Source organism: Dipodomys merriami, unplaced genomic scaffold, assembly GCF_024711535.1.
Source record: "Dipodomys merriami isolate MVZ:Mamm:240054 unplaced genomic scaffold, mDipMer1.0.p SCAF_8, whole genome shotgun sequence".
Classification (NCBI taxonomy): Eukaryota; Metazoa; Chordata; class Mammalia; order Rodentia; family Heteromyidae; genus Dipodomys; species Dipodomys merriami.
Genome location: NW_027206401.1, coordinates 9,763,858 through 9,788,200, shown reverse-complemented (window position 1 = coordinate 9,788,200; position 24,343 = coordinate 9,763,858). Strand labels below are relative to the sequence as shown.

The window sequence follows — 24,343 nt, the reverse complement described above, 5'->3', positions numbered from 1 at the left end:
AGCTCCGCCCCGCCCAGAGTCTAACCCCTCCCCCCCCGCCCTTGAAAGGACCAACCGGAAGCATTGGTGAAAACTTCCGGAAAAGCGTGGGAACGTTGCTGAAGGTCCTGGACCAAAAGTGGAGGGGCGGGGTGGAGAATGGATGGGGCGGGCCCGGGGCGGGCCCAGGCGCCGGGCACCGCTGTAGGCCCAGGTGAGTATTGCGGGCCTGCGGGGACTGGGGCTGGCCGGGGAAAGCAGCAGATTGCGGTTCTACCGACGGGATCTGTACCCAGTTGCCACTGGGTGGTAACCGCCAAGGACGCGCACTGCAGGGGCAGAGGTCACCTCTGCTCCCAGTAGTCTCAAGAGAGAATATTTGGGGTGTTTACTACTCTTCCTTTTTCTTGATCAAACATGCCTATTAATAGTGGAGTTTGAACTCACATCCTCCGCATACTAGACAGGTGCTCCTACCACTTGAGCCTCCAGTACTTTTTTGCTTTATTTTTCAGATAGTCTCTGCCATATTTTGCCTTTTCCTTCCTCCTCCCTCAAATGACACCTGTGGATAGGTGCTGAGAATACTGAAACTTATTATTGATACCATGTTTTCACAGTTTTTAAAGGACTTGTTCACAGTCCACCAGGAAAATGGATATGAGGGGGTAAGCACAACCAATATATTCCTGGAGATGCAAGGGCATCAGTCTTGGAATTCCTACTGCCTGATTTGGACAGCTCTATTAAGTGGTGTTTCGCTGTTCAATGTTCAGAAGAATGTTGTACTGAAAGACCTTCTAATTTGTTCTTTGTATAAAACAATCGTGGTAAAAGTGGAAAATCGTAAAAGTGAAAATATTCTTCAGTCATCTAACAAACTAACAAGCATAAAATTCTACACAACTGAATTTCCTTTGTTGCTATTAGTGCTACTGTATATACAATTGTAAGATGAATTGGAAAAATGATATACCTCGAGGAATAGAAAAGTAGTTTTGCTACTAATTTACTTCAACTAATTACCTCTATATTTCCTTAGTTTGTACATTTCTCTGTTCAAGTTCATAGAACTTCATAAAATGCTTTCTTGTACAATAAGGTTGGAACCTATCTTTATTTTTAAATTTTATCTGAGTATCAGGACTCCCAGGTTGCTTATATCTCCATGAACAATTTTGATTCCCTAACTCTAAACTCATGTCACTTTTTTTTTAACCAAAGAAATAAATGGTGAAAGAGGTGGTAGGGGAAAAAGGAAGGAGGAAGTAACAACGCTCTATAGGAATGTACTCATTACCTTACTCATGAAACTGTAACCCCTCTGTACAGTATGTTTACAATAAAAATATGTACTAAAAATGTAAAAATGGTGAGTAATTTGAGTTCAGCATGTGTCCCTCAGTTGAATTCTCAAAATGGAAGTTATTTCAAGAATATATTTTATTATTTATAAGGGGTGCAAAATTGTAATCAATACTTATAGAGAAATGTAAAGAATCCATTTGGAATTTTATTTTCCTTCAGTGCACAGACAATTTAAACTTGTGAATGTCTGTTTTATCCCTGTAGTGTTACTCCAATGAGGAAACAATAACTGTTCTAAGGATACATTCAATTCTTTTATTAATTCAAAACATTTTAAGAAAGTTAATGTAATGCATATGCATTTTACAATGATATCCATAGGTTTCCATAATGTAGCTAAATGAAAACAGCTGTTGACTTATTTAAAAATTCAAAATATAGAGACTTCTGAATTTTCTTATATCATTGTCATGCTCAAATTCTATTACATGGTGAAAATTCTAGCATTTTTCAGGAAGTCTATTAATGTACATAGATAAAATGATAAAAATAGGTTCAAGGAAAGGGGAATAAAAACCCATAAAAATTTAAATTAGAGGAAAATCAACTTGGATTTTCTATTCAATTGTTAAATACCTACAGTTAATTTGGCATCACAAAATTACCAAGCATGGTCTTTGTAAGTTTATTCATGCATTCAAAACTTCTGTATAGTCAAGTAAGAAATACTGGTTGAACCCAAAATACAGATTAGTAAATGTAATGAACATGGTAGTAAGAAAATATGCATGTTCAATACAATAAATTTTACAGAATTAAATGCATTGAAATTCATTTTAATATCTTAAAATCACATACAGGGCATTGTATTTATGACAACTAGGTTAAAGCCAGGGAAGAAATATCAAGTTATTTTTTAAACATTACGTCAATACTGTGTACATTGTTCAGTGGAGCACATATAGAAAAGTAGTAAAATGATTATAAATTTATATCATACAATAAGAAAGATGGAGATCTTTAATACTCAAAGTGTGGTAAAGGTAGATAGTCTGAAGTTAAAACATTATCTCTCATCTCTATTAAGTGAACATTCAACTCTTTTGGAATTGTATCCTATTTCACTTTCCAGTTCATTGTATTTTCTTCATAGCACACCTTATGGATCTTTTTTTTTCTTTTTCTTTTTTTTTTTTTTTTTGTGGGTCATGGAGCCTGAACTCTGTGCCTGGGCACTGTCCCTCAGCTCTTCAGCTCACTTGAGCCACAGTGCCACTTCCAGCCTTTTCTGCTTATGTGATGCTGAGGAATCGAACCCAGGGCCTCATGCATGTAAGGCAAACACTCTACTACTCTACTACTGAGCCACTTTCCCAGCCCCCTTAGAGATCCATAGAACCTATTAACTTATAGCAGAAAAGTCTACTTGGCAATACATCAAGCATCTCCATGGACATAAACAGCTAGAGAACCTGAAATTCTCATGATAATCATCGTACTAGTGGCTTGTACCTTTGATGTCATCTCATAGGGATAGCACTATTCCTTCCCACATCCAAAACCTCCCATTTATGAAAAAAACAATTGGTCCCAACAGAATGATATTCTGAGAAATATCAGAACTCCTCAAAATTGTCAAGGTAGTCAGAACAGGGAAAGATTTGAGAAACTCACAATTTAAAGGAGCCTAGAGACATGACAACTAAATGTACTATGGAACCCTGAATGGGATTCGGGGACGAGTCGTAAGTTAAAGCTAAGGAAATCTGTATAGTATAGACTGTTAAGTATAGACTTAACGAATCAACATTGGTTTATTACTTGTGTCCCAAGTAAGTGAAAAAATTTAATGAAAAATTTATGAACACATAACCACTTTCATTAAATTTTCTTTTCACAAATTCATGGTAAAATAGTTAAAAGAAAATCATATTCCTATTAAAAAGGAAGTCTTCTAATGCTTAGTCTCTAATTAACTTACTTTCAGCCATTTATAAATTTAAGTTACTTGATTTTATATTATTTCTATCATGGGGAACATTTTTTACTTCTATTATATTTATATCTAAAATTGTACATGTATTTGAAAGGAACATTTCTAGACAAGGAAAAATAATGTTTCTAGATTTGGTGGGATGCTAATGAACTGAACATAGTGATTTGAATATTAAAACCACTGATGTAACTTCACCTTAAAATAAGCTTGGTTGTAGTTTATGTAAGAATAATAAAATATTTAAGTGTATTTCTTTTTTTTTTTTTTTTGTCCGTTGTGGGGCCTGAACTCTGGGCCTGGGCACTGTCCCTCAGCTCTTCAGCTCAAGGATAGAGCTTTACTACATGAGCCATGGCACCACTTCCAGCTGGTGGTGCTGAGGAATCAAACCCAGGTCCTTGTGCATACAAGGAAAACACTCTACCACTGAGCCACCTTCTTAGCCCTTTTAAGTATATTTCTAAAAAACAGAAATAGTACCTACATTTTTGAAGATGTTCTTGAAAAATGAAGATTATTACTGAGCTGTCATACCTCTATAAATTATATGTAACATCCTCTCAATTAATATTCCTCATTTAGATATAAGGAAACAGATTTAGAGAGGACAAATGATGTACCTACCCCCCATCATGGGAGAAAGAAATATTACTGGAAATCACGCTTACTGTTCTAAGTCCCTGGTGTTCCTCTACTATATTCCCAGGTGAATCTTGTGTCCAGACATTCTGTTAGTAAGGACTGCATGTGGAATCATTTTAATACAGCCAGTGCTGTGAGAACAGGTGTAAGTCAACAGACTTAAAGTGATAAAACTGCAATACAATAAAAATGAGATTAAGATGTGATGAAGAAAAAGTGAACTTCAGGTTGCACATATAGTATATTACAAACATGAAATTTGGTCAGTATCATTGGTGTTTAAGATCATTCCTTTAGTCATTTTAGAACTTTTTTTTCCTTGCTTTTTTAAAAAAATTTTTTTTGTTGGCCATGGGGCTTGAACTCAGGACCTGGGCCCGGTCCCTGAGCATTTTTGCTCGAGACTAGAGCTCTACCACTTAGAGCCACGGCTCTACTTTTGGATTTCTGGTGGCTCATTGGATAGGAGTCTCATGTACTTGGTACTGTCCAGCCTGGGCTAGCTTGCAGCTACAATCCTCAGATCTCAGCCTCTTGAGTAACTAGGAGACAGGCATGAACCACCAGAACCTGGCCATCTTAGAGCTTTAGTCAAAGCAATCAAGTTAGTCTGCAGACTGATTGGTAAGCTCTTAGGGCAACACTGTTGTCTTTCATATTGTTTCCTCTGCAAACAAGATCTGGAATATCCTTATTAACCAATGTGAAATGATATGGTCTTCAGTTGGATAGACTATACCTGAAAAAGTAATCATTTTTTTATAATACTAACGAAGAAATCAAAGCCTGGAATTTGGAAATGATACTTATAACTGATGTGTATTGCAAAGCTATTGTATGTTTGGCAAAGATGATCTGAAGCAAGTTTTTTGGTATCAGCTTTATTGAGTTATACTTGCAATTGTAGCAAATGAAAAATTACTAAAGGTTTACAGATTATATACTGTTTTCTTGGGATAACATTGTATGTTCAGAAGTTTAAAAACTGAAAAAGACTTAAATATACATGTTTGCAAAATATAATTTGAAAATTAAAGTTGAAAACTGTCCATGTAAATAGAAGGACAAATTTTTTGAAATATCTTCACCATATTTCAAACTGGGTTGTCAGTGTAACAAGTTCAAAGTATTCAAAGTTCTTATTTGCTAAGGTTCATTGTATAGGCATTCTGGATGGGTTTAAGAAATTTAAAAATTTTAAGGTTCTTATTTTCCTAGCTTCTGATTGTGTCTTGAATTCCTTCCCTTTACATATGTTTGACAAAGCACCTAGTATTTTGTATTTCTTGCAAATGTAACTTATCACAATGACAGTAAAACTTTTTTCATCATTTATAGGTTCATATAAAAATGAATAAACTCAAAACTGAGAATGAGGTATTACTGTAAATCAGCTCAATGGGATGAAATATGTATTTGCTCCCAAACAAATAAACATTATTTTCCTATTTATACATTTCTTTTACAAAACATCTATCAAATAAATATGATACATATTTTATACTACACACCATTGAAGGATACTAATAAATACCCCATGCACCATGGCCAGCTATCAGCACTGGTTATGTGCGTGAGAGACAATGTCTTGACTATTGCATTTCATAACTTCACTAGCAAACTTCTATTTTGTTCTATTCATAAGTTCTGTAACACTGTCAGAGAACCTATTCTAACTTCAGATACCATAATAATAATGAGCTAGAATAAAGAAAAGTCATCCATCCATCATCACTGAGATATATGTATGTAATCAATCTCTGAAGAAATCTATGTTTCCAATTTACATAAATATACACAATCTCTATACTCTTCATTTCTTTCCATGATACATACCCCTGCAGTTGGATACTACAAAAAGTGCATTAACCTCTTTCTATTCCCAGCAGCAGATTCTAACAGTATAGAAAGTTATTTTGGCAATGTAAAACACAAAGTGCTCCTTTTAAAGTGCTAAGATTTCCAGAGAGAGGAATCTACTCACCAAGAGAAAATCAAACTCTAATAAAGCAAATATTGTACTCTGGGAAATGGTAGCATAGACACCAATGGAGGGCTTTTTAGTTTGTTTATTATAGTTCTGTAACTTAAACAGAAGAAATTATACCATACCTAGTTGCAAGTACACAGAGATATTTTCGGAAACTTGATACATTTTGAAATTAAATGAGAATTCCCCCCCTGCCCCCACGTGTCAGTTTAGCACAGAAATGCTCATGTGCATGATCGCCAACATGTGGTGTGCAAATCTGCTCTGAATTCCTTCTTAACTCCATAATCAAGCCACATGAACCTCAAATCTCAATTCTACAACTTCCAAGGACAGAGGCTGGGTTGCTCTATGAGGGCCCCTTTGCATTTGGTAAATTATTAAACCTGTTGTCAAACAGACATTTCCTCTAATAGTCCAAAGTATCTTATAAAGATAGCTTATGACTACCAGGTTACCATCATATATAGTAACATCAAGAGGATAATAAAGTCTACAATGAAAAAGATACATGCATGCAGTATCAGAGTATATTACATATCTTCTAGTCGTGTGCACCAGTTGATTGTGCCTCAACAAGTATGATACTATACCATATAATAAGCATATATATCACAGTAGCGTAATGAACACAATTCTAAATTGTCAAGAAAAAAATTTAAATGATTTAGGAACAATAGAACTTCACAATAGAAGCAATGACTTTTTTTAGGTTTTTCATTACTCTTTAGGAAAAATATGACTTTTTGTAAACATCTTTGTAGCTATTTTTTCAATGTATTACTGAAAACTACTATTCAAAAATGTCTAAGTGACATGGATAAAATATGTCTTAACATACACTTCAGGAAATAAAACAGACAACTGTTAGAAGAAATTATTATAAATATTTGCTATCTTGCATTTTAACTACATGTTCATAAATAATGTCTTTAAAAGTGCTGGGTACGCCAGGATAGTCAGCAACGCCAGTGTAAACAGAACATTTGTTTTTGTTTTTTTTTTTACTTTGCAAATCATTTTAAAATCCCATTTTGTCCAACACTGCAACAGTGAAAAGATTTGCATAGGGAATAGATAATAGCCCTTTTAACCATGCCTCCTGAATTCGATATAGATTACAAAAACAAACTCACTTAACAAAAACAAGTCTTGAAATGTTATAAGTGTATGGAAAAAAAGAAGCATACAATGTCAACTTTTCAAGTAAAAGAAATTTAAAAAGAAAATCTCAAACTTGTCATTTTTAAAAATGTTTAATAAATTAAAAAATGAGAGGTAGTTAAAAAATGACAAAGAAAACCTATAGTTCTAATATCATCCGGAATATAAGGCCAGTGTTCTTAATGGATAGAAATCTTTTTTAAAACTTTCATTTTTAGATTACTCAGTATTATACTCATTCATTTTAAGATTTAAAAAAATAGTCTCCAGGGGACATTAATATTCAAATGTTACATCTCAATATAAATATGACACTGATTATATCATTTTTGTGCACGATAGGATTATCGTTTTCTTGAATGTCAGAAGTGCGTGCCTGTACCAGGCAAGTTTTCTATCTTAGACATTTAGTGTAATTATAGAAAAAAAATCATATGGCAGCTAAAACATTTGAGTACTGTACTGCCTTCTAATTACAGATGAGGAATAGCAGTTCAGTTTTGAAAGCTTGAAAATAATTCATTCTGAAGATACTATGTGAAAACAGTTAAGGTCTGAAGTAAAGAGTTATCTTTTTCATAACTTTCTAATAAAACCTTCCATTAGTAAAAAACAGCTTTCCACTGGATTTCACTTTCAAAGAAAATATGCCACGGAGAGAGACTATTCACCAAAATGTTTTACAGTGCTACATGTAGGCATTACTTTATTAAATCACTTTTTATCTCCCAAAACTAAGCTGTCACGCTCATTTTTTCCCTTGCTGAAGTACATAACTTTACATAGCTGTTTTAGAACTCCAGTCTTTAATAAATTACAGTATTGGACATCTGATATGCACATAGATCATTTTCTTCTATTAAAATTAAAAACACTCACTCTGATTTGTCATTGAAATAAGGTATCTTCAAATTATTTTGTGCTTTTTCTTTTCTTATTATTAATTTTTTATTTTTTAGCATAGCAAACTCTTCTGTCCTGGAAATGCCATCATTTTGGCAGTGAACCACCAGAGAAATCTCCATCAGGATTTCCCAATGAACAGAGATAAACAGCTCTTTTTTTTCCATTTTCAGAAATATTGGCTTCAAAATGAGTATACTGAACACAATATATATATATATATATATAGCATGTTAAAATACCATTGTTGACATTTAAAAACTGCCTTTTTTTCTCTTCAGATTATGTTAAAAAATACAAACCACAGCCAATATTTTTTGGCAAGTATTTCTAAAGACAATATTGCACAAAAGTCCTTAAATACAGATATAAGTTACGCTATTGGATTAAATAGTGTGTCAACTACGCAGCAAATGAAGCAGTTTTTACTTTGCACATGCAGTCTTTGGAGAAACACTGGGAGATGGTGGACTACAGATACGGCTTGCTTGCAAGGAGAATGAGTTCTGAATAAAGCAAACAATTTGGCAATTCATTGGTTCATGTGGTGTTCTCGCCAAACTTAATCACAGTTAACTTTGATATAAATGGAGACAAGGACAATAATGGTTGTATTTTCACAGTAGCCTGAGGATGCCAACCTGTAGTTTTCCAGGAACTCAACTTCTGACAGTACCGAAATACTTTTATTTCCCATCCTAGCCCTCTGTAATGATTTTTATTTTTAATGAAAATTAAGATTCAGAAGAAGAGCCGGCAGTACTTTCAACAAATGACTTATAAATCTGAGAGTTCAAAAACCTTGGGAAAGAATCTCTGTGCATTAGGGTATAGATCTGCAGCTGGGCGTCTTCATACATGTGTGGGTTAGGATCCAGCAGATTCCTATTGATCACCTCTCGAACTCGAGAATCCAGACTGACCTAAAAACATAAATAAGGGCAGAGACATAAATACATACTGTTTTCAAAAGAGCTCAAGTAACTGTAGGTTTTTGACTTCTCAGGGGGTCTTCAATGAGGAAGTCTTAACTACCTGGAATCTTAAGGCTAAATGTTCAAAGACTAAATAGTCTTGCATAGTTCACTTCCTTTAGACTGAATGTGATAGATAAAACGGAGCTAGGTTTTTAAAAATGGAATATATTGACTTACTCGGATTTATCTTTTCTATGCATTTATTGAGGAGATTTCAAGCATTTCCCTTCATCATTGAGGACAAGACAACAATCGCAGTGCCTCCTTTTCTGGAACTGCTGGAGTGGCTCCCATGACATTCCATGACCAGTCTAATCAGAAAAGAATTCTCCAACAAATTAACATCACTACCCAAGGCTGACCCTACTGAGATGCTCCACAGTTTCATATCCCCGTGGGGCTCACTGTCAAAAGTAGCAAAGCAGGAATGTGGAAGGTCATGGCAAAGCAGAAACATACCAGGTCTTCTCTACCTGGAAAGACCTAGGAACCGTCCTTCCATGGAGCATGGCTCCAGAGATGTCTTTATTAAACATGAGCCAGGCAAGTGCTTGAGATAGAAGCCACAGATGAGAATGGAAGTGGAAGTAGCAATGCAGAATACCCATTAAAATGGGAATTCTGAAGTATGTACAAAAGTTAAACTCTTTAGTTACTGAGTATCTCCCATGAAATTGCTAACAGATTTAAACAAGTAGGGCATGGTGGAAAGGGAAGTGGGAATAAATAGCAATAAGGTTTGGGAGGGGGGAAGGGAACAGATCTCAAACGCTGCCCTGACATACCATATTACAAAGAAAAATGCCTACAAATGTTGTGATGAACTTGGTTTAATCTTTAGCACTGAGGGAGGGAAAAAAAGGAAAAGGAAAAAAAAAACCTCTTTGTAAGAATCAAAACAATAATTCAGAACCCAATTTATTTCTACTCTCACTATTAAATAACATTGGGATTTATAATTCTGTCAATACATAGATACCCTTTCCTTCCTTCCTCCTTCTCCCTCTCTCTCACTCCCTCTCTCTCTTCCTCCCCCCCCCCTTTCTCTTTCTTTGTCCTGGAGCTTGAACTCAGGGCCTGAACACTGTCCTTGAGCTTTTCTGGCTCAAGGCTAGCGTTCTACCACTTGAGCCACAGCGCCACTTCCGGCTTTTTCTGTGTATGTGGTATCAAAGAATTGAACCCAGGGCTTCATGCATGCTAGGGGCAAGCACTCTACCACATTCCATGCCCATCAGACACCATTCCTATCTGTAAATAAACATTATCACAAGCATTTTGCAAAGTGTCTCTATCCATGGTCTGGACTGACTGTGATGGGACCCAGTCTCTGAAAGATGGTTCCCCGGTTCCCTGCAGTGTCCTGGATGTCTGAGCTGTACAGTTCATACAGACTTGAACTGGTGGATGAGATCTGTCAGGAAATTGAGAGATCCAGACTACATTTCTGTAGCTTAGCCAGACAAAAAGTTCAACATTTCATGGCTAAACTATATATTCTTCTTTGCTGGGAACTTTTAAAAAAGATTTTTTAAAAACGTTCTACATAAAATTTAAAAAAAACATTCTACAAATGGTTATCTTAGTTTTTATTTTCCGTGCTTTTTATTTTATTGAAAAGTAACTTTTTCAGTATGCTTCTATTTAAGAAAATACTGACACTGCTGTTTAAACTGGTTCTTCTTATTCTTAAATCTCATGGTACAGTAGGGTGACAAGCTTACCAAACACATTCACTCCCCTTTTTACAAAAATAGTGCTTTTACTTTGAAACTTGAGAGAACTTTTTTGTCTCAGTGGAGAAGGAAACTTCAGGTTAGTAATCAAGCAGGGTGGGCCACTCACCTCTTAAAGAATAGCCTAACTAAATTCAGTGTAGTGGTTTCTTGTTAGTAACTGAAATCATACTATGTGAAGATGTCTAAAATAACTTGGACTATTCTATCTAGAGTCCTCGCTTTTTGGTTTTTGTGTTTTTTGCAAATGAACAGTAGTAAAATATTAGAGAAAGTATTAAAGCTCAACCTTTAGTAATCTAACAATAAAACATTGGTTAAATGGGAAAGCTAAAGTATTTAATATCTGGTTGGTTGTTTCAAAAGAAGGTTAGAAAGGCCAAATGACAAAAACTAACCCCCTGGGTATATCATCCATAGTTTCATCTTGTGGCATCTTTTGCTTCAGGCTGCTTCAAGGTAGTGAGGCAAGCTCCCAGCATGCACTAGAGCCGTCATCACCATTAGACTCAGGTATGTGCGCTTAGGCTAGAAAGCTCTTATTAAGGTTTACCAAGTAAGGAAAGGAGCACTTTCTCTTCGTTAGGGCAGAGAACTTATCTGAAGGGAAGAGAATGTTAAGTGTGTGTGTGGGGGGGGGTGGGTGGGTGGGTGGGTGTGTGCGCGTGCGTGAACTCAGGAACTGGGTGCTCTCCCTGAATTTCTTTTTGTTCCAGGCTACCATAGGACTACTTGAACCATAGCTCTATTTCTGGATTATTTTTTTTTTTTGGTAGTTAATTAAAGGTAAGAGTCTCACAGATTTTCCTGCCCAGGCTGGCTTTGAACCTCGATCTTCAGATTTCAGCCTCCTGAGTAGCTAGGATTACAGGCATGAGCCACTGGCACCTGGCTGGAAAATTCTCCTTTTACTTGATCTCCATAGACTTACATCTAGATAGAATGGGCAAGGGAAGGTTACAATTTAGCAACAGTAGCATTTATAATTTCTACCACAGTTGGACAGCGCGCAAGATGCTCCAATGGATTTAGCAGAATTCAACGGGCAGTACTAGCACTGCTGAAAACTTTGGCATTATGGAAAGCTTACAATTGGTCATCGGAAGACAGAAATGACCCAGACAGGCCTCAGTGGAGTTGGAATCCTTCATTCCCCACAGGAAGCAGGAGACAGGAAAGAGTAATATACAGTACCTTGCAGTCATAATGAAAATACCTCCCCCAGGAATTCCACAAATGACTTGGGCAGAAAATGCAATAGGGGCTTAGGTGTAGCAAGAGTGTGGAGGAAAAGGAGAGAAGGAAGAGAGAACTCTCACTAGTGTGTCCATCAGTCAGAGACCATGGTTCATCTTAGGAGGTTGTATTATCCAAGGAAGTACATTATTAAGATAGCTGCTTCCTGTAGAAAGGGAACACTCAATTTTGCCCCTGCTTTTGTTCTGGCTGTCAGGATACAATGGAAGTTTTTATCTTTTATCTGGTGGAAAATCATATTGAGAATGTTTTACTGGAAAAGGTTATTTTATCCCCACAGAAGACCTTCCCTGAAGTAAAGCTCCTGAAATAAATATATATATTTACATATCATGAATACATTTTTATCTTATTTTAAATTGAACCGAAATTTCTTTATGTGGTACAATTTTCCCTGGAAAATTCTGATTTTTTTTCTTCAAAAGTGCATATCAAATGTTATCAATTATAACTTCTATGAAAGGAAATTTTCTTGCTGGATGCTGATGGCTCAGACCTATAATCTAGCTGCTCAGGAGGCTGAGATCTAAGGATCATGGTTTGAAGCTCCACCAGGGGAAGTAAGTCCATGAGATATATCTTCAATAAACCCCCAAAACCAGAAGTGGGGGCTGAAGCTTAAGTGGCAGAGTAAAAAGTTCAAGGACAGCACCCAACCCATTAGTTCAAGACCAGGACCAGTACCACCAAAAGTCCATTTTCTTTTCTATTCTTAGCTTTAACTAAATTTTGTATTTCTACATTAAATTTTATAGAAATAAAGATATATGGTTCTCCTATTGATTTTAATAAATTTTTGTCCTGTACACATTGTCATGTATTATGTCACCTTAGTATTTCTACTGCAAGTAATCATTTTCTCTTGCAGCAAAGATTACTAATAGGATAAAATCAAATCATCATATTATTGACAGGGTCCAGATGATAGGAAATTATATCCTGCCTGTCTTGGGGAGGGCCTAGACATGTGGTTAAGGTTGGTCAGTCATGGGGCCTGAACTCTAGGCTTGGGTGCTGTCTGCAGCTCTTCAGCTCAAGGCTAGCGCTCTACCACTTGAGCCATAGTGCCACTTCCAGCTTTTTCTGCTTATGTGGTGCTAAGCAATTGAATCCAGGGACTCATGCATGCAAGGCAAGCACTCTACCACTAAGCTACCTTCCCAGCCATGTCTGAAGTTTGTAAGGTTGGGTTTATGGAATTCCATAGCAGAGTCATGAAGAAAGTTCTGGACAATGGAGGAATGACTCAGCTCGCTGTAATTAGAGGAGTACTGCATTTGGAATGAGCAGATCCTAGGCTTGTACTCTATTGAGAGAGGGCAGGCAGGCAGAAAGGGAACAACCCCCACCTTCAGAACCATGCACGTCCAGCTACATTTCTCAAGCATCCATTCCAGTTCTGACTGACCACCACTGGGGCCAACAGCCCCTTCTCAGGGGCTTTCCTAAGCCTAAAGGTCAGCAGAGGCCACATCTATCTCTCAATAGGTTTGGGGTTTGATGTTCCACACCCTTCAGGCCACTATCTTGCCTTCGAGGGCACTAGGCGAGGGAAACCACGCCCCACCAGAAAATGCACTTGCATCTCCCAGACATCTTGACATTTATGTAGTACCGTTGGCATTATCATTAAACCCATCCATAAAAGTGCCTATCACTTGGTAGTTTGGTACTTTATCTTTCTTATTTGATTGGTCATAGGACTTGAACCTGGGACCTGGGCACTATCCCTGAGCTCTTTTTTTTTTTTTTTGTCTGTGGTGGGGCTTGAACTCTGGACCTGGGCACTGTCCCTGTGTTCTTTAGCTCTGGATGAGTGCTCTACCACTTGAGCCACAGAGCCACTTCTAGTTTTCTAGTGGTTTATTGGAGATAAGAGTCTCATGGACTTTCTTGCATGAGCTGGCTTTGAACTGTGATCCTCAGAGCTCAACCTCCTGAGTAGCTAGGATTACAGGCGTGAGCCACCAGCGCCCAGCTCCTTCAGCCTTTTTGTTCAAAGCTAGCAGTCTACCTCTTTGAGCCACAGCGCCACTTCCAGTTTTCTGGTGGTTAATTGGAGTTAAGTCTCATGGCTTTTCCTGAGTGGGCTGGCTGTGCACCACAATCTCAGCCTCCTGAGTACCTAGGATTATAGATGTGAGCCACCAGCACAGTTTGGTACTCTTGACTCTGCTTGACTGAAATGATTTCTTCAGTAAATCCCATCATATAAGAATCTTCTGACCCTATATTTTTTGGCAAGAGAAAGACCTGACATTTGTCTCTGGGGATATTAGGTCTACCAGCTATCATCCGTCTTTGAACAATGATTTTTACCTTTTTCAGGAGCAATTTCAATGCTGTGAAGTGATGTCATCTGTCCTCACAGCTGATGGATTATGGAGAGACAACCCAATGCATGGTGAGACTACTACTAATGTAAGTCAATCATAATTTCAATGACATCTTTCTTATTTGGGGGGGGGGTCCGGTCATGAGGCTTAAACTCTGGGCCTGGGCGCTGTCCCTCAGCTCTTCAGCTCAGAGCTAGCGCTCTACCACTTGAGCCACAGCGCCACTTCCGGCTTTTTTCTTTTTGCTTATATGGTGCTAAGGAATCGAACCCAGGGCCTCAGGCATACAAGGCAAGCGCTCTACCACTGAGCCACCTTCCCAGCCCTCAATGACATCTTTCTGATCAAACCTGTTTGTAACTTTTGTGCCAGCTTGTTTTATTTTTTCTGAATGACCCCTATCCTAAACTACATCATTCAGTCTACCTCACCCGTCACTGAATTTAGTAGAGGTATAGAGGCTCATGCCCATAATATTACCCATTTGAGAAGTAGAGACAGGAGGTATGTGGTGCCAGGCTGGCTGGGGAAAGAAAGAGTGAGACCCTGTTTGTAAAGTAACTATAGCAAAAGAGGCTAAAAGTACCAGGCACTGGTGGCTCACACCTGTAATACTAGCTACCCAGGAGGTTGAAATCTGAGGATCACAGTTCAAAGCCAGCCCAGGCAGGAAAGTTCAAGAGACTCTTACCTCCAATGAACCACCAGAAAACCGGAAGTGGCGCTGTGGCTCAAGTGGTAGAACACTCGCATTGAGCTGAAGAGCTGATGGAAAGTGTCCAGGCCCAGAGTTCAAGGCCCACAACCAACAAAAAAAAAAAAAGCTAAAAGTATGGTTCAAGTAGTAGAGCATTCAAGGTGTCTAATTCACTTCTAGTAATAATTCTTCACACTCAAAATTTAAATAAAAAAAGGGAAAGAAGGGAATGTAGGCTTCTGGGTTCTATTTTCAGAAATAAGATTAAGAACGTCTGTGTTTGGCTTCATGAATTTGCTTTTCAGATAAGTGGCTGGAGGATCACAATTTGAGAGTGTCACCTTCAAATAAATTCTTTTTCATTTTAATAGAACACACAGGAAATTGCCTGAACTGCTCCCGAGTGCCAGTTCTGAAAAACAAGTACAATCCCACACATGATTCTTCCAGAGATAAATGAGTGAACCTTGGAGATTCTTGGAATGAAAAGACATTACTAGCCGGAAAGCATTGTGACCTGTCCACAGCCTGCCCAGTGCCCATTCTGAACAGTAACCTCTGTAGGGGGCCTTGTTCTTAGAAAGCCCACCTCCAAGTTTTCCAGATTTTTACCTCTTTTGGTGATAGTATAGAAATGTAATCTTCATATATCATTCTGGCTTTTTCTTCAATGTCTTTTTTGTTCTGCTCTTTCTTTAAGTCTTCACAGGCCAGCCAGAAGAGTAGATTTTCTTCACTATACTCTGTTCGGAGAAACTCTCGGAAAAGATTTCTTCCCGCAGGAGTTTTCATCATCTTGTCAAAATTTTGAGACCAGGATAAGATTTCGTCCATGGTGGGGTTTTGACTGCAGAGACAGAATAAAGTCATTATTGTTCAAGACAATTGACCGAGGTGAGCTAGAAGGGAGAGCCTAAGAGCATCTGTTCCGTTACTGCCATCTACTGGTGCTTTTCAAATACTGCAAGGGACCGGCTCGGTCATTTTCGGGACTTATCTGGCATCATTCATTTATGCAGGAACAAAGATATATATGGTCAGCATAAATTACTAATGAAGACTGGAAATGTCTGAACTTTTCATAATATGTGGCAAATGGATAGAAATACCTTGTTACTTGAAAGAACACTATTTTTTCCCCATTGCTTCATATGTACATTTCCATTTTCCAGCTATAGGAAAGACTGCATTTTTTTAAAAAGAAATCTCTAATGAAAATATTTTCATTAGTTACTAGGTCTAAAGGAAAAATATGCCTTATACACTTGTCAAAGAATTTCCTAAAACATTTGTTAAAAGGAAGGCTGGGGATGGAGATTTTCAGACATTTCTATGTAGAATTTCAGTGTTTATTTTATACTGAAGAATGCACCAGTCATCGATCCATTTTCTTATGCATCAAAGAAAGGACAGCAAGAAGCCTGGAGCTTCTTAAAGTTCAAAATGATCCTGACCTTGCCTTTGACCTAAGTCAGATACACTTGGTCAAGAGTTACTTCTATTTTACTTTTTTGTTTTTTAACTTTTTGACCATGTTTTTGAAGTAGATTCATGACTATATATTTGTTGCTATTCCATAATGGCTGAACCTCCTCAGTCATTTAAAATATTATAATTTTATTTTTTTGGGGGGGGGGGGTCCGGTCGTGGGGCCTAAACTCTGGGCTTGGGCGCTGTCCCTCAGCTCTTCAGCTCAAGGCTAGCGCTCTACCACTTGAGCCATAGTGCCACTTCCGGCTTTTTTCTTTTTGCTTATGTGGTGCTGAGGAATCGAACCCAGGGCCTCGAGCATGCAAGGCAAGCGCTCTACCACTGAGCCACCTTCCCAGCCCCAAAATATTATAATTTTAAAAGTCTCAAATCACCATGATGCATCATTATTTAAAAATTCATTTTAAAAAAGGAGGATTTACCTATCATCACATGAAAACTCAACTGCAATTCTGATTTTATTCCCTAGGTATCACATTTCAGCTAATCATTTTGGAGAAATTTGGTGCAAATCTGTTCTGAGGGGAAGAGAACCAACAGCCCTGGGGCTGCCTTTGCTACTGAAGAGTAATCCAGTGTCTTTTGTATGTGTTTAGACTCTTTCCTCATCAAGGAAACATCAACGTAAAACTGCAAGAAAAGGGACTTAAAAAACAAGGCAGTTTTCTCACCGGAAGCATGCAATGCTCTTTGTTTCTAGAAAGCAATAAACATAGCAATGTTTTAACAGATAATATAGCTAACAGAAAAGTTACGAAGTAATGGTCTCACAGATGGTGCAGACATTTATTTCACACTAGGAGTACCATGAAGCATAAGATGATAGATACAAGCCGCATATAAAACCGAGGCAGCTGGAGCACGGACAGCACACTCACCATTCCTCCAGGACCTGGATGCTCTCCATTTTGGTGGTGTGTGTGGGTCTCCCAGCAGTCTCTCCTCTTTCTTCATTCCTAACAGTGAGGCTGAAATACAGCACAACACTCAGTGGTGGCAAGGGAACGTCGGTGAAAACAAATAGCTTTGCAAGAGAAACATTCTACCCTCTGGTGGTGAAGTGTTTTACTGTCAATTATTTGAGGACATTTAAAGGATAAAAGAGGAATAACACTTTTTAAATAATGGCTATTCTTGGGGCTGGGAAGGTGGCTCAGTGGCAGAGTGCTTGCCTAGCCTGCATGAAGCCCTGGGTTCGACTCCTCCGTACCACAGAAAAAGCCAGAAGTGGTGCTGTGGCTCAAGTGGTAGAGTGCTAGCCTTGAGCCAAAGAAGCTCAAACACAGTACCCAGGCCCTGAGTTTAAGTTGCAGGACTGGCAAAAAAATAAAAAATAAAGTAATAATAATAATAATTGTTATTCTGTGTCAATTAAAAGGAAGAATAAGTTTTAATTAAAAACGATGAAGCAAACCAGTATTCCTAAATGAATATTGTTACTCATTCTAACTTAATCCTTACATAATATAGGTGACTTAACACCTCTGATATACCTAACTATGTGCTTTAATAATTGAAATATATTATTATATTACCCCTTACATGGAAAGTCATTTTGACATTTGGGTACTTCTTGTCATAGTTTGTTTTCAATATTTGTCTCTATTAGAATGTAAGAAGACAGAAGGCATCAGAAGCTAGCAAAGATTTTGTTGAGTTTACACCAGAACTGCTGAAGCGTGAGCTCGAGTTTGCTCTCCTTCCCAGTTAGTCCTTTTCCACTGTCTTTCACTGCAGGCCTGTTCTGAGGACTCAGCTATTCTACAGGATTAGGGAAACCAGGATAATCCATAGCAATCCAGACTGAGAATAAGAACTGTTTGGCTCCAGTGAACTGCACCTGAGCAGTACTTTGGGGTGAGATAGCCAAGGCTCTGGGTACACACTAGAGCTAAGGGGGAGGGTATGAGTAGAAATAAAGAAAAAGGGAGGAGCCTAGTGCAGCGGCCTATCATCCTAGCTATTTGAGAGGCAGGTATCGGGGATCAGAGTTCAAGGCTGGAGTTCATGAGATCCCATCTCCTCATTGGCTGGGGACAGGGGCACACTTCTGATATCTCAGCTATGAAGTCTGGGTACAGTGGTGCAGACCAGTTAGCTCCAGTGCCAAGGGCAAGCACAGAGAGGCTCTAGAGAGGCCAATCTGGGCGTAAAACAAGGCTCTACCTTAAAAACAACCAAGGCAAAAAGGAGCTGCAGTCGTGGTTCAGGTGGTACAGTGCCTGCCTTGCAAGCAAAAGGCCCTGAATTCAATCTCTAGTATGTGGAGGAGAAGGAGGAGGAGGAGGAGGAGGAGGAGGAGGAGGAGGAGGAGGAGGAGGAGGAGGAGGAGGAGGAGGAGGAGGAGGAGGAGGAGGAGGAGGGAAGAGGGTAAGAGGAGGAGGAGGGAAGGGAGGAAGGAGAAGTGGGGATGGGTGAAGGGGAGGAGGGGAGGAGCAGAAGGAGGATGACTCAATGGCCTTGGGAAACCTGAGTTCCTAAATCAGCCCAGTGATTTCTAGAATCTTCTGTGTAGAAGTTGGGAAGCTTCATGGGGACCTCTCAGAGCAAAACACGGCCAGATAGCATCTCTTGCATTTTTTCACTCATTCGTGTATTTACTACAGAAGAGGAGATCCAAGTTGTTTTTCAGTGGCTGTTCGATACCACAGGAAGCAAGCATTGGTGGGAAGAATGTGTCCACAGTGATGATCCTTCCCACTGAGAAGCCGGCCGACTGGGGAAAAGGAGAACCCAGCAGAAGCCAGAAAGAACTAGCTCATCAGAAAAGGTACCCCTCGAAGAAAATAATCATCATCATTTAGTGGTAAGACTAAGTGAGTTCCCCTGTACACTCATTAAGGAACGTGGCAAATTGACTGGTGTAGAACCATGGAGACAAAGGAATAAAACTGGTGCAGCCCAAAGACCATGGGAAGCAGAACATAGAGCTTGTTGATACTGGAATGAGTGAGTGGTCCAGAGTGGAGGCCGGTGGGAAGATGGCAGCAACCCCCGCCCCGCCCATCCCCAGTCGGGAGAACTCAGTCTTCGGAAGGGATCCAGAGAAAGCAGTGTCATAGTTTCGTCTCTGCATGTTGATACTGAAGCTTGAGGTAGCCTAGGAAACCCTAGCCCTCTGTATATTAATAGCCATGCAGGTCAAATACGTCTTAAAGGAGATTTATTCCTTCCCAAAATATGTCTGACTGGGAAAGCTTCTCTGAAACTGGAAAGTGGTGGTTGTACCACTGAAAATATTCTGTGGAAATTTCCTGCATCTATAACACATAGAACTATGTGTGAGTTCTAGAAAGATTCTTTGTAAGTAGGAATTAATACTCCCTCTGCTAAGCTTTGTTAATCTTGTATGTGTATGTCTACACACATATTAAAACACAGTAAGAAGATTAGAAAGAGATCTTTTTGCTGATTACATAATGACTTTCATGAGAGCTCACATCCACATGTCGTCCTAGGGATGAGCTCTGTAAAACAAGAGGACACCTCCCAGGGAGAATCTCCGGATAGGGGTGATGATTCTTCATAGGCTTCTCTTGCAGCCCAACAAATCTGGAATCTGATTCACAAGTTTCTGAGCATGAATGCTGGCTCTTAGATCTGTCTCTCTGATGTTTACAAATATCCCAAATGGTACCATATTAGAATGATCGTTTTAAAATACTGGCTTGTGTTTACCTCTTGCCTGTCTACAGATGGTAAAACATGGACACACATTTGGTCGAAAACTACTTATAACAGACACTTGAGAAAGAAGAAACAGTTCACTGTGGGGACTGCCTCTTGATCTACTTTTTAACAAAATCTTAGCTCTGTAGAAAGAAAATGAACTTTGGCAATGTGCAATTAATCTTCATCAACTGCCCTTACTAGCATCTATGTTGTGATGAAGAGTAATCCTAAGGAAATAAACAAGGGACTGAGGCTGGTAGTCAGATTTTCCCATGGTTTCACAGAGGAGGCAAGGATTCATTAGGTTGAATATGGGCAGGTGTAGCTAGATGGAACCCGGATAGAGGGATACCTAGCAGAGGAGTGATCCAGTCCTGTAGAGGCTGGGACTGTGAACGGCATGATCACAATGGAGGAGAGAATAGACAGATGAGGGGCTCTGGGGAGAGGGGAGCAGCATATAATGAACCAGGAACACAATGACGTGGACTCCAAACAGGAAACTTCTCTCATTTAGTTCCATGCTTTGTTTTCCCCACTTATAATAGGGATAAAAGTAGTAATCTGCTTCACAAGGATATAAAGTAATAGATAAGAACAATTATAAATATTTCACCATAAAAAAAAAACCCAAAAGGCAAATGCCTAATAGAAGGACAACTTGGAGCCAGGAGCTGGTGGGTGGCTCACACCTATAATCCTAGCTACTCGAGATGCTGAGATCTGAAGACTGCAGTTCAAAGCCAGCCTGGGCAGGCAAATCCATTAGCCTCCTATCTCCAATAACCACCAGAAAAACTGGAAGTGGTGCTGTGGCTCAAAGTGTAAGAGCACCAGTCTTGAGCAAAAGAACTCAGGGATAACACCCAGGTTCCTAGTTCAAGCTCCACAACCAAATGACCAAAAAGAAAAAAAAAAAGAAAAGAAAAAGAAAAAGACAACTTGGTTGCAGATTAAAATGAGAATCTCAACATCTCAACTTTATCAAAGAGTTTTTTTTACTTCAAACCCAGTAAAAGAGCTCACATCAGGATCAGCATGCATTCATTTACTGCTTCTCTCAGTCAACGTCTAGTCAATCCTGCCCCATTCCTAGTTTGTTTACAAGGAAACTCTCACATACCCACGATTAAGAGCCTAGGGGTAGGGGGGAGCTGGGATCCTTTGCCTTTCTGCTCGGTCCTCATCTTCTACAAGCAGTGCCAGTTTTCTTTACATGCAAGCCAGAACTGTGGTGTCTTACCTTTTCAATTATCTACACTACTACAGATCTGCAAAGAGAAGACTGCCCTATGGCAAACTAGTATGCTGAGTGTGAACAGCACACTAGCAGCTCTTGGCAGGAACTGTGCCAGAGGCCCCAGTAGGATGAATAGCAACCTCTTTGCAATTGCTGGGGATGTGAGGTTAGCAGAAAGGAGGTATTACAGGGAGTTTGGCTGACCGAGCCTCAAAGAGGAAGGAAGGAGGTAATACCACTAACAACAGAACACAGTATGGCTGTGGTGGCCAACGGCTTCCCTGAGAGGTACATCTTCTTTCTGGCAACAAAAGTAAGTTCAGCAAAGGGAAATTCGGGAAGGAAAACAGAGATGGTGCAGTTTACCAAAGACCATTAAGAAACAAAACCAAAACGACCAAACGAAGAGCACAAAGGCAGTGGTCATACTGCATGCAGGACTTACACACATAAGCACTCAGGGGGGCTCAAATGGGCAACTTCAGCTTCATCTTCATTACTACATTTCTGTAATGCAACTTGAGTTTGTCAGTTTGTAATTCATTTCTGGACACAAATAGGTCATTTTCACGTGGTTAATGCAATGTCTAAAAATCACAGGCCACATAAGAAGTCTCACATTTCCGGATTGTAAATGTTTTACATTGCTAAGTCCTATGTCAAGAAACAAGTTTCTAATTCCGTTTTAGCTATAGTTTTCTATATCGGAGCTTCTGAAGTAACTTAATCAGCTATTAAAAATCTTTCCACTAGATGGCTGTGTTACCTTTTAAAGTACAATGGTTTTCTCCCTTGGTTCCAAGTCACTTGATTTGGGATACATCAGTCTTAAAAAGGGACAGGTCTGGTCTTATTAACATTGTCCTTATGCTTTCCAGTAACAAGTTGTCTTGCTCTGTGCTGCCTTATGATAGGAGAATATGGAACACTGTCATAGATTCTTAGAACAAATTAAGTAGTAAAGATTTTTAACTACCAATGGGTAGGAAACACTTATTTTTATTTAAAAAGTTTTAAGAGAGACACGGGAGAACAGATTCTACATCACTATAATTCTGGTTGGGGTTGTATAAATAATAACAAAAAAAGGAAGACTTTTGTTTCAAACCTCAAGCCATCTATGTTAGCTGACATTTTTTTTTTTTTTTTGTCAGACATGGGGCTTGAACTCTGGGCCTGGGCACTGTCCCTCAGCTCTTCAGCTCAAGGCAAGCGCTTTACCACTTGAGCTACAGCTCCACTTCCAGTTTTCTAGTGGTTTATTGGAGATAGGAGTTTCATGGTCTTTCCTGCCCGGGCTGGCTTTGAACCGTGATCCTCAGATCTCAGCCTCCTGAGTAGCTAGGATTACAAGCGTGAGCCACCTGCGCCTGGCAAGCTGACATATTTTTAAAACTTCAAATGTTTGCAAATCGCCTAGCTAAAATCTGCTTCCATGGTGTAGGTAAGTTTAGGTATGTTAGTCAAATTTTTGTTGTTACTCTTTGTTTTAATTGGGGCAGTACTGTGGACTGAATGCAGGACACCGTGTTTGCTAGGTGAGTACACTACCACTTAATCCATGCTTCCAGTATTTTTGCTTTTTTGATTTAGTTTGTTGATAGGGTCTTGTGCTTTGACTGGGAAGACTGCAATCCTCTAATCTCCACTTCCTGAATGTCTGGGATTACAGACATGTAGCATCCATCATATTTGGCTTTTTTTTGAGAAAGAGTATCACAAACTCTTGCTTAGGTAGGTCTTGAGCCACAATTCTGTATCTGTCTCACAAGTAGCTGGCATTCACAGGCATGTGCCCCATAACCAACTTTCCAAAGTTTCTTATTTGGCATAGGCAAAGTACTTTTTTCCCTTAAAACTAAAGAGACTTGAAGAACTTTATAGATGAAGTTTATGTGACACATGTCAATCCTGATAACCTTTTTGTACAGTTCTTGATTGACTGAAATCCTTTCCATCTTTCCAGTGATAACATGAATAGAATGCATTTTTTCACATTCATGCAGAGTCAAATGATTGGAGTATAACTTTGATGGAAAAGCATGAATTCAGTTCTTATCACGACCAACGGCTTTGCCATAGATAAGAATCCGGGACATGTGACAAATGCTTAGCAGCTTTAATATTAACCTCTGACAGAGTGACCTGGGATACAACCAATAGATAACTGATCTAATTACTTAATGAAACTTAAGTTCCCAGTCATTTTCCAGATTGGGAGAGCCTCGTGAAAGCTAATGACTTAAAACAGTGGGTATTTGGTACATTATAAATGAGTGATTTAGTGAATGGATGATATATACAAATTCCACACTCCCATGGTCTACTTTTTGATTTGTATATGGCCTGTGAAAACTGAGTCCCGCTGGTAGAGGTCTTTTGATTGTGTAGCCTTAAATGTGCATAAGAAAGAAAGCATTAGTAATTTTTTTGGGGGGGTCCGGTCGTGGGGCCTGAACTCTGGGCTTGGGCGCTGTCCCTCAGCTCTTCAGCTCAAGGCTAGCGCTCTACCACTTGAGCCACAATGCCACTTCCGGCTTTTTTTTTTTGCTTATGTGGTGCTGAGGAATCGAACCCAAGACTTCATGCATGCAAGGCAAGTGCTCTACCACTGAGCCACCTTCCCAGCCCAAGCATTAGTAATTTACCTAAGCCGAGTGTTGAAACTGTAGCATTCTTTGCAAGCTATATTTATGATGATCTAGTGTTAAGTGCTTGGGAATCCAACAGAGGTGATGATTCCATAGGACGAACTTAGGCTCCATGTGGTAGGAACCAGCCTTCCAAGGTGACAGGAACACAGGGAACTATTTATTCATGTGTTGTCCCCAATGGCATGTGGAACCATTTTATTTCCCGGGAGTTTTCTTCACCATAATGCAGTCAAGGATTTTTGTTTTCCTTTTTGGAAAAGATCCTCTGACTCTTAAAGCATGTATTGCCATTGGCAGGGAG

General features: G+C 39.1%; 1 protein-coding gene and 1 long non-coding RNA gene across 4 annotated transcripts in view; one reads left to right on the top strand and one right to left on the bottom strand.

Moving 5' to 3' along the window:
- The first annotated feature begins 101 nt into the window (after positions 1-101).
- Positions 102-17,852, top strand: LOC138819496 (uncharacterized). Its single transcript, XR_011369466.1, has 4 exons — positions 102-193; positions 14,281-14,373; positions 15,686-15,879; positions 16,946-17,852. It is a non-coding gene; the product is annotated as an uncharacterized lncRNA (long non-coding RNA).
- Rgs17 (regulator of G protein signaling 17) overlaps positions 1,521-24,343 on the bottom strand; it is an 83,642-nt gene continuing 60,819 nt past the window's right edge. For 2 of the 3 annotated variants that reach the window (XM_070011025.1, XM_070011023.1), the window contains exons 3-5: positions 17,355-17,444; positions 15,598-15,832; positions 1,521-8,905 (exon numbers count right to left, since the gene is read on the bottom strand). In XM_070011025.1, coding sequence (XP_069867126.1) covers positions 8,717-8,905; positions 15,598-15,832; positions 17,355-17,444 — 514 coding nt within the window. In that variant the 3' untranslated portion in view covers positions 1,521-8,716. Of the gene's footprint in view, positions 8,906-9,136; positions 9,271-15,597; positions 15,833-17,354; positions 17,445-24,343 lie in introns of all 3 variants that reach the window. The other variant, XM_070011024.1, reaches the window with a different exon arrangement.